The sequence below is a fragment of the Equus przewalskii genome, chromosome 15 (genome assembly GCF_037783145.1).
Source record: "Equus przewalskii isolate Varuska chromosome 15, EquPr2, whole genome shotgun sequence".
NCBI lineage: Eukaryota > Metazoa > Chordata > Mammalia > Perissodactyla > Equidae > Equus > Equus przewalskii.
Window position 1 is genome coordinate 37718988 of NC_091845.1, and position 15394 is coordinate 37734381.

At 46.3% G+C, this 15394-nt stretch overlaps 1 protein-coding gene across 38 annotated transcripts in view; it reads right to left on the reverse strand.

Moving 5' to 3' along the window:
• DOCK3 (dedicator of cytokinesis 3) overlaps positions 1-15394 on the reverse strand; it is a 445464-nt gene that overhangs the window by 29770 nt on the left and 400300 nt on the right. For 22 of the 38 annotated variants that reach the window (XR_011526962.1, XR_011526961.1, XR_011526959.1 and 19 more), the window contains 6 exons: positions 13011-13096; positions 10575-10601; positions 10343-10438; positions 5810-5870; positions 5190-5283; positions 2731-2879 (listed from right to left, as the gene is read on the reverse strand). Coding sequence is in view for 34 of the 38 variants with exons in the window: in XM_070575184.1 (XP_070431285.1) it covers positions 2731-2879; positions 5190-5283; positions 5810-5870; positions 10343-10438; positions 10575-10601; positions 13011-13096 (513 nt within the window). In the remaining 4 variants the exon portion in view is untranslated. The remainder of the gene's footprint in view (positions 1-2730; positions 2880-5189; positions 5284-5809; positions 5871-10342; positions 10439-10574; positions 10602-13010; positions 13097-15394) is intronic. The other 16 variants (XM_070575204.1, XM_070575201.1, XM_070575197.1 and 13 more) reach the window with 1 other exon arrangement.

Genomic DNA, 15394 nt, shown 5'->3' on the forward strand with positions numbered 1-15394 from the left:
GCCAGCCTTGAGAGGTTGTGTTGGAACACTGGTGGGCTGGGGGCTTTGAGAGCTGCCTCTGAACACTGGCAGGAAATGTGCTGCAGGCACAGTGCATCCCCATCTACACGTTTTCGCTTGTTTTCCTTCCTTCTGGCAGGAGGCAAAACAACTCTAAAACCCCTTACCAGTGTATGAAATCTAATCACTTCTACCAGCTCTGGCAGATGTGTGCTTTTACAAATCCTAGTTGCTCTCTGACAGGGATGGCACAAAAGTTGCAATGACTTAGGCCTCACTTTAATCAAACTGGAAAGGAAGGCAAAGGCCTGGGACTCAAGACTAGCAGTCTTTGTACTTCTGTTTACATACAACATATTAGAAGCAACAGACTCATCATTCCCTCAAAGGAGTATGGGCAATTGCATCCCACACTCCAAGCAGGAAGAGCCCAAGCTTACCCCCACAGAGAAGGCTGGTCTAGTCCTAATGGTCTGTGTCCTAGATACACGGCGGCCAGAGGACTCTGTCCAGCTTCCCTTCCTGTCTGATCCCTCTGCCCTGTGATGAAGGACCAGCTCCCATCTTCACACCTCCCCTTCCTTCTTTCAACTCCCACTCTGCCACACCCTATCCCTTTGAAGTGCCTGTCTCCTTGTTGGCCTGAGAGAGCTGACTTTCCGTGGACCGAAGCCTAGTTTACCTTCGAGCAGTTTCCTAGGTTAACCACCTCACCATTGGAGAGAATGGCTCAGGGTTAGGCTATGGCAATGAGTTGAACTTCTGACTCAGTCCTTCTGGGTACTCAGGAAATAAACATGGGACCAAAGGAGATTAGGTTGTCTAAGAAGATAACAGAGAGGCTGGGAGTGTGTGGAAGAAACTTTAGGAGGGCCTGGCTTGTGAGGCAGGGTGTGCTGGCAGTGCTAGAACCCCTTTATCTGCCCCCTCCCTGGAGCCTTCTCCTTTTCCTGCCCTCCTCCTGCTGCCAAAGTAGCTTTTCTCCGGGTGTCAAGAACCCTACAGGAGCACTTTTCCTGTAGCAGCCAGGTTTTGCTTTTCTGGAGCCATTAAAAAGAACTCTGAATGCTTTCAAGAATTGGTTAGCCCTACTCACTGGGTTCCATCAGGTACTGAGGCACAGAAATAGAAAGTGGGACCTTCTGTATGAGCCCAAGAGAATGAATCTGATAAACATCCCTTTGAGAATGAGCTCAGGAAATGGCTCACTGAGTGGTCTGTACTCAGCACAGAACCTGTTCTCTCAGCAATTCACAGCAAAGGCAGGGTTGCTAGAAGAAGTGGGAGATCCCTGAGGAGATGACCTATGGAGCCTCCCAATCCTTCTTTCCTTCCTGCTCATCCACAATACTCAGGCAGGTTTTGCATTTCATTTCCTTGTCCATACTAAACCAGATTTTCTAAATACTACTGTAGCGTGGGATGAAGAGGGGGCCATTAATGCTTACATGTCCCACTGGTAGTCTCAATCAGATTAGGATAACACTCCACTCTGCACTCTGTGCCCATGGAAAAAGAGAACTAATACACTAAAAGCACTCATGCTCTACCAAGCTCTACCAGGCCTGTGCCATTCCCCCTGAGCTGGGAGTGCTTGCTGGGTATGTGGGTTAAGTTGCAGCTCCAAGTGGCCCAGGTGCCAGGAAGATAGCCCTAAAAGAGTGCTGCCAGGGGGCCCTAAGTCCAGCCCTGGACCAGAAAGGAGAGGGGCCTTTGGGCCAGCACTGTGGATTAGTCACACGTGGCTGGCTGAGAGCTGAGCATGGGCCTCCTTTCTGGGCTAGGTTACACAAGAGCTCCTGGGGTTTTGGAAAGGTTCTTGCTTGCAAGTGCATTCCCCACATGGGTCAACGTTTCTGGCAAATACAAAAGCCTCTTATGTTATGTAAAACTGATGAATGTTTTCTGATTTGTGGGCAAAAATCATTAACATTTAAACCTTTCTTTTTTATGGTGAAAAAACTCATTTTTAAAAACCAATTTCTATTTGAGTCAGGGACTCAGCCACTACAATTCCCCAGATGATCCTAGTTCAGCTTTTGAAAACAAGCTCAAAGCTGAGTAATGAAAGAACAGCCTCAACAAGTTACACAATCTCAGCCTTTCCAGTGTATGGCCCATACTCAAAAGTAGGTGGTGAGGGGGCCCCACAAGGAGCTCCCCTAGAGATGGGAACAGGATGGCCAAGAAGCCCCAAGGAAGTCTGAACCAATGCTGACAATGCCTGCCAATCCTACAGAATTGAGTTTTATGGAGAATAACCCCAATGAGAGAAGCCCAGGCTGTGCTATGAGGAAGGGAAATTCAAGGCAAGAACACGTCCCAGTAAGAGGCAGTATAGGCCTCCTTTGGTTATGGCTAAAATCCATTCATTTTTTCTATGGCAGATTAGAAAGCCACATCAATTCTTTAAGTAAGTCTAATAAATACAAGTGGGGGCCCAAAAGCCTCTGCTGTAGTAGCACTAGCATTTATAGATGTGCAAAGCTGGTATGTGGGGTTGTCTCTTAACCCCTAATCTGGAATTGGCTTTCAAGCCACAGAATTAAGCTGTTATTTTTTTTCCTCAGAGAAAATCATGCTGCCTCCAAATCTGATGCACACACAGGCATCCACCCACTCACCATTCCACACACCACCCTCTGCAGCTGCTGCCATCCCTACAGTGTTGAGATGCCATGCATTACAGCGGAAGCTGAGGGGCTGAAAGACTTGCCTAATGATACCTACCTTGCCTTTGTTGAAGTAGTGGATGATCTTGCGGCACAGTCCCTCCTTCCGCTGCCACTCTGTCTGAGATGGGTAGTGGAGGAATTCCCGCAGTGGCCGTTCCTCCCACTGCAGCAGCTCACAGTAGAGGAGAAGAGTGAATGCAGCCTCTGTGGGGGGAGGCAATATAGAGGTCCAGGGGCTTCTTATCAGGGGTCCAGGAGCAGCCTGGTGCAGGGGACTGGGCTAAGCAGTATGCCAGGGCAAGGCATGTGCAACCCAGGTCTGGGACACTGGATACCAAAAGTGAGATAGAGGGGCTGCCCAGACAGCCAATAACTGGTGACCACAGCATGAAGGAACAAAAAATCCTAGTAGACACCTTCCTCCCACAGCCTGGTCATCTGTTCTGGGCTCCACATAAAGTATGGCCCAGCTACCTGAGAGTCTGCACAGGTTGCCTTGCTTTGGGAGACACACACATATCAGAGAGAGCTCTTGGGCTCCTTTTTACTCACCTGACTAGAGCTTCCTTTCTAAGCTTATCAGAAGTGGTTCTCAGGGGTGAGCACTGATCAAGGCTTCTCTTAGCCCTCCCTAAGCCAGCCTCAATGCCTCCAGCTCCATTTTCTTTCCTTAGCATGAGCCTGGGAATGACCTTTTCTCTTCTTCTCTATTGTTTCTAATAGGACCAGAGAGAGAGTGTGAATGGTGGTAACTGAGTGATGGGCCTGGAGCCAGAAGCTCTATTCCTGGAGGTTGATTCTGGACCCAGGGCAAAGGCCCAGTGACACCTTACCCTACATGTGGAACAGTTAGAGAGGGTTATATAAGACAACAGTAGCTCAATACTGTGGCTTCCTAAATTCCAAGGAATGAGTCACACTGAATTACAGCCACTGCTTAGGATCCTCATTACACAGTCTGTTCTTTCCTGTTCTATTTGCTCATTTTTAGTGGGCATCTCCTACTGGCAAGTTAATTAGTTCTAGTTCTTGCCCAACTTTCAAGGCCCTACTCAAGTCTGCTCCCCATGACCATAAATAATTTTATTTCTAATTTTTTTGTGACCCACTTCCAGTTTTAGCTAGGCCCACTTGCCTGCAGACACTCTCTAGTCTCCTCCCCATCCTTGCCTCTCTGCCTGTGCTCTGGCCACTGGATCCTCCTGCCCAGGGATGCACACACCTTCTCACTGGATCCAGGAAGGCTTTCCTCTCTGAAGACAAGCCCTTGAGGCACTCAGGGCCTCCCTCTTGAGCTTAGAAAGCCATATGAAAGCTTTTCCTTCCCTGCCTATATTCTTTTCAGACGTCATTCCCGAGGTCACCAGAGACAAGGCTCAGCACTCTCTCTGTCTAAATTCCTGACCTAGCCTCTCAGTCGTGGCTCAGTTCTCCAGAAGTTTAGTATATGCCTCTACTGATACGTGGAATTTATCACAGTCTGTCACTTTGCTGCTGTCTCTGAGGGTTGCTGGGATCATGGCTGGAAGTGGACGTGGAGAATGGCAAATTCAGCCCAGTCATTTCAAATTTAATTCTTGCCAAGCTGTGTTGTCAGAAAAGGTGGCATCTATGCCAAACACTCTCTAACATCTAGAGATAAGGAAGGAAGATTCTGTGTTTCTAGAAATCCATCTAATTCTAGTAATGTTTGTGGACAAGAATAGCTTGAATTTCCTGGTCTATCACACAAATTTAAGTCCTATGGCCCAAGAGCTAAGATGTAGTAGCTGGTCACCACAGTGAAGAAGGTGGCTATTTTGGGGGACCTATGGCACAAGGTTATCAAGCAGGACATACATGCATGCACATACCCTCCTGACTCAGAGTGGTGCTCTGTAAACAGAGTGTAACAGGAACATTGAAATGTTTTTAAGTTTGCTCTATTAGAAAAGGCCTTAGTAAGGGTTTAAATTGTAGATAAAATGAAAGGGGCCGACAGAAAGTCAGATGAACACTTTCCATACTCTCCAGTGGGAGCTCAATGTGGGGCCACTGTGCCTTTGCAGGGGAAGAGCCTAGACTGCAAGGGAGGTCTGCCAGCGAGTTCTAGAAGTCCCAGGGTTAGGCATATGTTCCTGTGTTATGACCTGACTTAGCTCTAGCTGTGAAGGTCCTAAGAAAGGCTCTGGTCATGAGGAATGACAGTGAGCTCAGGATGCTCTGAACCTGGCACACCAGAATTTGGAAGTCACCTTTGAGGCCTCAGATGGGAATGGATAGGAGGCAAGGAGAGTGTTACAGCCTCAGGCAGCAAAGGACATGGCACAAAGGCACAAGAGGAAGTTCGGCCTGCTTTCTCTCCACCATATGTTACAAAGGAGTTGAGGGAAAGGAGTGAATTGAGGGGGCAGCAAGGGTCCCAATACTCTGCTAAGATATGGCAGGCACCAGCCCAGAGCATTTGTCTGTCAGCTGTGCATATTTGTCCAGTCTGTCCTCACTGGGAGGCATGGCTCTCTGCTTCCCACTCACCTGTGTAGTTTTCGGCCTGCAAATGCATGTCACAAAGCTTATGGATGTAGCGGATATACATCTCTTCTTTGTTAATCTCAGATTTGTAAAAGTTCTGTAAGAGAGAACGAAATACACATAAAGATGAGAGAGGGTGCCACCTCTGGAGGCCATATCTGAGCTCCAGGCAGCTGGCCAAAGCCCTGGTTATGCTTGGCAGGAGGGAGAGGGCAAGCCATGGAGGCAGTCAGCACCAGAAAGAGAAGGGACCAGCCAGTGGCACACCTGCTGTGAGTGGAACCACTAGCAGATATGAAGGAGCCCTAAGTAGTGAGAAAGAGGAAGAGCACCAGGGCAGAATGGGGATCAGAGAAGACTGGGAATTAGGGTATGTCACAGTTTGTGGGACCTTGCCAAGAGGCCAGGCTAGAGCTCTGTCCAAAGAGAAGCTCATTTCATTCCTTTCCCAAGTGGGAATGTGACTGATGAGGTGCAGGTCTCCAAGAAACCAGTAACAGAGCTGATGCCCTGACTCAAACTCTTAGGCTTACAGCCATGTATTGTAGGAATGCCAAGCCAATCACAGTGCAGGACAGAAACCATGCTACTAGGCAGACAGGAAGAAGAGCCCATGTCCTCACCATCAGGTTAACAGTGCAGCCGATCTTCTTATTCTCTGTTTCCTCTCCTTTCATGCAATCCCTGGAAGGGAAAGCACAGATGAGTGTTCCATGGCACAAAGTGGTGCCTCTGGGACAAGACACAGAACTGCAGTGTCAATGAGGCATAAGTATGACCAAACCCAAGATTAGGATGTTCTCCAACAGGAAGGGATTCCACAGATGAGGACTGTACTGTGAGCTCCTTCTGAGCTTTGGACCCACTCCTAGGATTCAAAGATCTCTGTTCAACTCAACCCCTTGTTCTGGTGGCAGAGTGTAGAGCTACATCAGGGTACTAAGTTATACCTACCATTCTCCTCAGCACAGAAGAGTGTGTCAGTAAAGTAGAAGGTTCACGCCTCAAGTTCCCAAAAGAAGAGGCACAGAGCTTTCCTTAAAGGGTAACTTTCATTTTGTAGGATAGTGCTGAATATAAGCCAAGATGCTCCACTCCAGGGATCTAGCTTGGCACCCTTTGACCAGAGCAACCATGGCATTGGCTGCCACATTCACCACCTCATTGGCTGTTCTCCGTATGGTCTTCTTCCTGTGCACTAGGTTTTGGAACCCCCTCCAACTAGAAGCAGCGGGTTTGGAGCTTCTTTCTGATCTAGGGGTAGCTTCACCCAGGGCTTAGCTGCATTCATGCTGAGCAGAGTTGGGTATGGGGGGGTCAGGGCTGGCCTGTGAGACACAGAACAATGGGAACACTGAGAATGGATCCTTCCCAAGGGAGAGAGGGGACTGGTCAAAGCCAAGCTTCTCTGGGAAGAGCAGAGGCCTGACACAAGGTGATGAAGAAGAATGAGAACCAGACTTGTAAATCTAGCAAGAAGCCTCCTGTACACATAGCCAGCCAGAGTCCCGTCTGAATGCTGTGTCTCCTTCTGTGGCACTGCACAGTGCTCTGGAGAAGATATAGTTCCTCCTGTAGCTGTGTGTTAGCAGATTTTGGGAAAGGCTGCATAAGGGGAGTTTATGGACCACTAGGGTCAGGTGGAGAATGTGCCTTGGCTTTGCTCCACTAACAGGCACAGGGCACACTGAAGAACATCACAGCTGGGAGTCAGGAGACCTAGTCCAAGTCACTGAGCCTCTGGATGGTCATTTGACAAACTCAGTTATCCTCACCTTCCCAGCTGCATCCCAGCACATAAAAGGATGACTTCTTTGAGATGATTCTTTGAAAGAAAGGGATACTGAAAATCCACACCACTCTCATGGTATTCTGCAAAGCCAAGTGTCCTTCCTCCTTTGGAGGGCTCCTGTCAGAGCTGGCAGCTCTGTGGGGTTTGGAACCAAGGCCCTCCTCTCTAGGTGTGCCCTATCAGCACATTTATCCCATAAAGCATCTGGTTCCTTAGTAGCCAGACATGGGTGTGCTGAACATGGCACTGCAGAACCTGTCATTTAAGTGCTAAGAGGGACAGGAAACTGCCGTGACTTTTCAAGAGGAGTCTTCAAGAGGAGTGAACCTAAGGGCCAGATGGCCAACTTGTTCCAAGCAACCCACGAAGTGGCAGGAGGCACCTGTCCCTCCAATAAGTTGGAGGGTAGTGAGATCTCACCTAGCTACTTTGGCATTTAATGTTTTCTTTCTAGAAAGCATCAGAAACATTTCTCAGGCGTCACCTTCTGTTTGGCCATAGCTAGAACTTCACAGCCAAATCAATTTAACAGAAAAGCAGTGGCCACAACCCTGTGATGCCAGGGGCATTCCAACACACCTTTGTGCTCCACGACTGCTTCTCCCATGCACTGCTAACAGCAGACTCTTCTTTGCTGTGTGGCTACTCAAGAGAGGACACCTTTTAAAGCCTCTGACTTGGGTGCAACCATTGCTCCCTCTTTCACTCTTTCTCTGACAGATGAACAGGGAAAACACTCCTGAAAGAGGCTTCTGAAGCTTTCTGGGTGTGGCTATGTGCAGCGAGTGGTGGTGGCCTAGACCAGCGGCCAGGCAGCCCTCAGTGAGACTGGAGGGGCCTGGGAAAGAAAGGCTCCATAACCTCCAGTTGCCTCTTCCAGGTGGAGGTTCCACTTAGAGCCCCAAGGGCTTGGCCACCCTAACTCTGACCCTGTCTGTTCCAGGGCACTAAGAAAACCCTCCTAGGGCTTTGCTTTCTAACCTGGGAAATATAGTTGCTACCACTGAGCATCTTTATATCTGATACACAGTGTCTGGGATTCACACAAAAGTTGAAGACATTAACACAGAAGTTGAAGAGGTACTCCTCTGAGTACCTAAGGTTTGAGCTAGTCTAAAATTGAGTCTCACACTCAAGAGGCTTAGGTCATTCTGGAGTACAAACTATTGATTATTTGTTTAATCAATGTATATATTTTTTAGCTTTCAAGAACTATTTTCTTAGTAAGTTCTTGTTCAACTAAACTGCACTGGGGTAGAAGAAGAGACTTTCTTGGTTCCTTCACGGTCTTCCCAGTAAGTTCATCCATTCAATCAAGACGTATTGCACACCTGCCAGGGGATCATCAAGGCTCCATGCAGGGGCACAGGGAGATAAGGACAAGGTCCCTGTCCTCAAGGAGCTGGCTTTCCTCTGTTGGATGAATCAGAAAGGTGACAAATGATCGCCATCAGTGTGACTCCCACTCTGCAAGAAGCACGCACAGAGAGCCAGGTAAGCTGCTGGCTGGGAAAGCCTCCTTGATGGGGGTTGGTTGGAAGGTCACAGCATGTACAGAAGTCTGAAGGGAAGGATGTGAGTGGCGACAACATAGATGAGGAGATAGGGCATGGTTCTTGAGTCAGATAGATCTGGTTTCAAATTCTGGCAATGGCACTTCTGCCAATGGTATTTCCTCATTGGTAAAAACAAGGACAATCTTTCAGGGCTGCTTATGAGACTAGAGACAATGTTTGTAAAGCACAAAGCACATGGTATATTTTTAACAAATGAAAGCTATCATAAACATCATGCTTTTTCTTTTTATGCTAACAAGAAGCAGCACTGGGAGGTTGGGATACAGGGCATGGGTATTGGGGATTGGCAGGAGATAGGGCAGGAGAGGTGGGCAAAGGCCAGTTTATGAAGGGCCTCTGATGACACGTGAAAGAGTCTGAACTTTGTTTTGTAGGAACCATCATGGAGACAAGAAATGGAGGAGAAAGAAATTGGTTTTGGCCATGAGTTTGAGTTACTTATGAAAGGTAGGTAGAGAAATCAAACAGGTAGCTGGAACTAGGCCTTGGAGCCTAAGAAATTAATTTCCACTCTTTCTAGTAGGCCACAGCAAATAGGGCTGACCTTTAGTAAATGTTGTAGTGAGGGAGAGGTACAGAGTTTTGCCCACCCCTCTTCCTTGTCTGATGGCAGGTGCAGGAGAGGCTAGGAATATGATATGAATAAAAGAGCCCCCTCTTCTAAAAGGGACCCCCAAAGGCTATCTGTGCCCTAATAAGGCCCAAGAAAAATGGGCTCACACAAGTGCAAGTGTGCTACAGGAAGAGGGGATGCTCAAGACGCGAGCACATTTCTCAGGAATTCTATTTCCATATCAAGGCCAGTGCATTGGACACCTAAGTCTTCTGCATAGCAGATGTCTTGGCAAAGCAGCACCTTCTATTCAGCAGCAATTGGAGGTGACCTAACCTCTCTCATTTCCTGATCCATGGGTTGAAAATGCTCCCCCTTGGCATTTGCATATCTTGTAGCACAGAGAAGAAAACTATTGCTTGGGGCTGGGTTTTCTTTATCATTCCTCTTCATTCCATATTATCTTCCTCTAGGCTCCCAAAAGGCACACTTAGCCACCACCTGAACTCTGATGAGAGAATAATTAAGGATGCTGTGGTAGCTTCATTGTCACTTTTGGACTAATTCAGAAATAGTGATAGGACTGAAAAGGCAGGCTTTCATGAAAAAACTAATTTCACATGATCTATAGGACTGAACATAGCATAAAGATCTCTGAGCTCACAGGCTGCTTCCTCCACTCTTCTCACGACCAGGACCAAGGGACAGAAATAAACAGACTTTAGGCAAAGAATGGAGGCATGGAAAAGTGGGGTCTCTGGTCCCTGGGAAAGCCAACTGAAAGTCCTCCTGGGTCACACTTCTGTACCAAGAGACATTTCCCTGACTATCTACCATATGGCTCTGAGGAAGGCCTGCACTAAGGACCTACACTTGGTTCCATGCTTTGCTCTGGAGACAGCCTTTCTCTTCCCCCCTGCTGTGCCCATTCCTCTCAGCCCTGACCTTTCTGGATGGAAAGCCAGATGGCTGCATGTCCCTGGGATGCCTCCTGGGTACATATGCCCACATATCAGGGGGATCCCAGGAAGCCCTGGTTTACCCCTGGCAGAAGGCTCTCTCCCCTCTCTCTCTTTGGTCATAAGTAGACTCCTAATGACTAGTGATGGCACCCAACACCAGAATAGTCCTCCCCCTGAAAGGCACATCGTCTCAGTTTTAAGGTCAAGGGATGTCCTTGCTGGGGAGAGTATCCTGACCAGAGATGAGGTCAGGCAGGTGTTTGAGTAGATACCTGTAGTCAAGAAGGCGTTCCATGAGGCGGGTAACTGAGGTCACAAAGGAAATGCCGGTCTCACGCCATGTTTCTTGTTCAACCTTCTCCAGCAGACTATTGGTGAAAAGATGAAGGAAGCAAACACAATATACAATTCATGAGCCTTCCCTGGCCATAAAAGTGAGGTTCCAGAGCCCATGGGGCCTGTGATGGATCTGGAGATGGCAGACTTACCACCCTTCAGTCTTACCTGGGGTAGGGCCCAAACAGCTGGGTTCTACTCCATGCAGCAGAAAGCAAAGACAAGGCAATTACTGAACTGGCAACAACAAATGAGCATATCTTCCATTTTCCTGTACAAGTTCCTAAGGATGCCATTGAACTGAGGGAGAGGTTTCAAAGCCCCAGCCCCCTTATCTGTACACAGTAAGGTCTGTTCCAAAAAGGCAGCTGATTAAGAGCCCACTGAGGGTTGGCTCTGGCTTTGCCAATTGGCTCACTGCCTCTATCATTTCTTAGAGCCACCCTCAAGCATATACATCAACTTTTTCACGTAAACCAAAGGAAAGATTCCCACTAGTCTCGAGGGCCCAACATGAGGGACAGTGAGTGAATCCTGGAACTACACACAGCCATCTCCACTTTCAGGAGATGCTCCCATGCAAAATGTGCCAGAGACAAGAGCTAAATGCCCAGGTCCTTTTCTCACTCACCAGCCCCATGCTCCTGGTACCTCAGGGCAGCCTCTGGCTTCTCCAAAGAGCCTGGCTTCTGACATCCTCTGCTTTCCTACAGGTCTCTCCTAGGGAACGATGACCTGACTCCTTCTGCTTGCTCCAGTGATAAGCCCAGGTCCAGGTCTCACTCTTGATTTCTTTCCACACTGTCCCTAGCTCCAGCTAGGGGGCCCAGTACTGAGGACTCACACCCACAGTCTGGCTGCTGTTAATGCTGCTATGACAATGACTCCCTTCCCTGCACAGAGCATCCACCCTGAGCCGAGCCTTCTGGGAAAGTGAGAGTTTGCCATGTGATCCATATTAGTAGAGAGAGAAGGCAGGACCATTGGCTCTGGCCCCTAAGCTACGTGGATAAAGCCACAGCGTCAACATTTCTCAAACTGTGTTCTACAGAGCTCTGCTGTCCTGGAGGACAGGGAGAAGTGTTCTGTGAGCAAATAAGCATGGGAAATACTGGTCACTACACCCTCCTTTTGGAGATTTTTCACATCTTTGTGCACATTAAAGGCTTTGAGAAAGCCTACAATACAGAGGCCTATTCAATTTTGTTTGAGTATTTTCTAAACTGATTAGCCCATGATCCACTTGTTATTTTTTTTCTAGCATACATACAAATATCTTCTCCAAAACACAAATTTGGAAGTGCTGTTCCATGGATATCAGTGGCTTTCAGTTCTCAGACATGATTTTAGAAATTCATGAAAGACTATTTGGTCAGGTAATCAGTAATTGCAAGTTATTTCTGTGCTTTTTCCTTTGTAGTAAAGTCATCTATTAGTAGCTTAGGAATAGATTTCTCTGCCTTATTTCCCAGTTAGAAACAATTCAACTAAAAGAGAAATGCTAAAGTATGGATTAATTTTCACAAATTATAATTATTTAAGTTTCAAATAAATTCATATTTATTGCATGACTTATCAGGGAACAAAGTGGGCATGTTATAGCAGAGAGAAATTCCCCTCTCTTGAAATCAGAACATCTGAGTGCTCCGCCAAGAACTTCTTCTTACTGGTCATGCAATCTAAGGCATGCTAACACTTCTCTGAGCTGAGTTTCATCACCTCTATTCATTGGGATAACATCTGCCTTGCCCACCTCAGGGGTGTATTGTGAGGATTAAATAAGAAATGTGAACACATTTTGTACACTGTAAAGTTCTAAGCAAATGTACAGTATTATTATTGGAAAAATACATCACACGTTTGTCTTCAAAATGGCACTAAAACAAAATCTCAAAGCTGGAAATAATGAGTGAGATGGGAGGGGACTCTAGAGCTGTAACAGTCTCAAGATTTTGTTTTTTAGGAAGATTAAATACCCAACATCGCTATCTATCTGGGAAAACCATGGTTCCTCTGAGTCCTTCCTTTGGACTTAGCCCTATAAGGTCTCTTGGCTTCCATCAACTCAAGACAGACTCCACAAATGGTGGACCTGGGAGAACCTTTGATGCCATTCATTCAATCACCCTGTCTCACAAACAGGGAAACTGGCCTGGAGAGGGAGTATGACTTGTCAAGTCACAAGATGCATGGTAGTGTTTTTCAAGCTGATTGCATGATCTTACAAAGCAGAGATTTAACTTTTTTTCCCTCAGAAATGCCAGCACTGAGCCTTCACTGAGTACCCATGAGCTGTTGCCCAAATGGAAACAGTGCATGCTATGAAGACATACGATGACCCTTTTCCTATCAGGAAATCTAGGAGCTCGGAGTTATCACTTGTCTCGACCTGTTCAGTCAACTATGGCAATCCCTGAGAGAGCTTGTGTCATGAGGCCACTTTCTTACTGACAGAAGGTGAACACTGCTACTACCAGAAACCACCTGGGTCTCTCTTGTTACCCACCCTCTGAAGCCTACCCAGCATGGGCTGCACCCCTACCCTTCGTTAGCCCACTTCACCCCCTCCCCCAACATGGGGTGCCTGGGGCTGAAGCAGCTTACAGTAGGCCGAAGAGCTCCCTGTAGCTCTCGTCGCCTTTCCCTTCTGACACCATGCTGTCCAGCTTGTCAATCAGCTCGGCCTCCACCTAGAGGGAAGCAGAGACTTTGTAAACCCGAGCTGACCTCAGAGGAAGGATGGGATATCCAGCCCCTGTGATAGGTGAGGATGGTGGGGAACTGCTTCCTGATTTTGTCCTTGTACCAAACAAATCCCAGGGAAGGCAGGATCTCATCTACAGCACCAAGAAACCACCCTGCCTCCCCCAGTCAGAAAGGCCTCCCATTGTAGTCGTTGAAGTATGAGTTGGGACTTAAAAGTCTCAGATACTGTTTTCTTAGTCTAAGGGCAAAAAGCAAGGATTCCCTGGAGAGAAAAGTATTTTGGATTCAAAAGAGACTTTTGTTAAGTATTTTTCTTTCTTAAAAATGTTCATTCAAAAAAATTTGTATGTATAAAATACATTTGGTTAGAACTTTACCCTCTTGTCAGCCAGAAGCAAAGCAAGCTTGCTGGGGGACTGGTCCTCACACTAACAGCTGGCATTAGGCTGGGTTGTGTAAGATGTGAGTGTTTCCTTCTGAGATTCTCCTTCAGGATAAAAGGCTCCACTGTTTGTCCCCACAGGACCTAAAGCCCTTGGGGCTGCTGTCCCTGCCACTGCCTCATCACTGGGGCCCCCTGCATTTGTTATTGGATTACTAAACTGTGAGGCACCAATATTGCATTTGTTCTTATACTGATCAGGAAGGCATTCAGCAATGCTCAGCCATTTTCTAATAGGCCTCACTGGATTTACTTGAGGTGAGAAATTAGTTGCAAGTGATATGAGATAAAGTTTTTTAAGTCATTCCTTTGCCTTAGAAATGTGGTATTGTAGTATCATTTATATGGATTTCATATAAACAAAAAATGTCATGACTGCATTTAATAATGAACTAAAACAGAAGCATTTTCTTATTCCACATAGGGCCAAAGAGTCCTAAGGCGATGAAGTAATAAAAGAATAATTGAATTAGGAAATTCATTGAAGGCAATTATGGTTTCTGAAATCCCATCAGCATAAAATGAGAATGGATGAATAAATATGGCCCTTTTTATAGTGGTCTGCTACATGGCCAGGATGGGGACTGTTGTATATTTATGTTTGGCCTGACGAATCAGCTGCTTGAATATACATTTCAGAGGAAATAGGAAGTCTGACACTAGGGGTCCTTAGGGATCGATGTCATCCAGCTCTCTCTGCATAGAGAAGAGGCATCAGCAGGGACTTGCCTAGAGTCAAGTAAAGTCACGCAGAGTTGGGCTTAGAAGCCAAGGTGTTTCATTCCCAATCCAAAGCTTGTCTTGTCTCACCAGGCCAATCAGCTGGCCACAAGCCTCCCAAGGGGAAAAGGGTCTGTTTATAACAAGTTTCTTCGTTTGTGAAATGGTAATGGTGGTTAACATTCCTCTTCAGCGTCACCGTGCCCTAGGTCTTGGGAAGTGCTCAATGAATGGTAGTTTTTATTTTCATCTCTAGGAACCCACCATGTCTCAGGCATCGTGTTGGGTTCTAAGAAATAAAAGTACAAGAAATAATCTTTGTTCCCAATAGTTCACCATCTGGTATAGGAGGCAAGGACAACAGCTGACACAGCTCAGGGTGGTCAGTGCTTGGAAGGGGCACACACAGAAAGGGTGGCCTGAGGACTGAGAAGTCCACAGACAACAGAGTTTCGAGAAATAGTGTCATAAAAATTTAAAACATGTTTTTGGTCTTTGACCCAGAAATTACAGGTGAGAAATTTACCTAAGGAAAAAATTAGGAATGTATATGTTTTTTGCAATGTTAACAAAATTCTGAATGAACCTAAGTTTCTAAAACTAGGAGCCTGACTAAATATATTGTGGTCCAGCCATGCAATGGAATACCATGTAGCCTCTAAACTGACAGTGTAGTGCAGAGAAGCATTAACTAACAAAAAGAGATAGGTATGACATGGTGCCACTAAAAAAGGGAGATTAAAAACCAATATACACAATGATTCTGAAAAATCAATATATACAATGATTCCATTTTTTAACTTTAAAAACTATGTATTGGAAAAAAAAAAAGTCTAAAAAAGATATACCCTGCCCTCCTCCTCCACAAGTTACTAGTAACAGTAGAATTATGAGTTAAATTTTTTCATTATAGCTTATTTTCATTTTTAATCTTTCTATATTAAATAAGTACATTTTTTTATAATTAGAAGAAGTATTTTTAGTAGGTAGTAAGAAGTAGGGGAGTGGTTAACAGAGCCAAAGCTGTGGAAAGCACACTTGGAATCAAGACCAAAAAGTCATTGGATTTCAGTGATTAGAAGATTATAGGTGACCTTCAAGAGAATAGTTTCCACAAAAG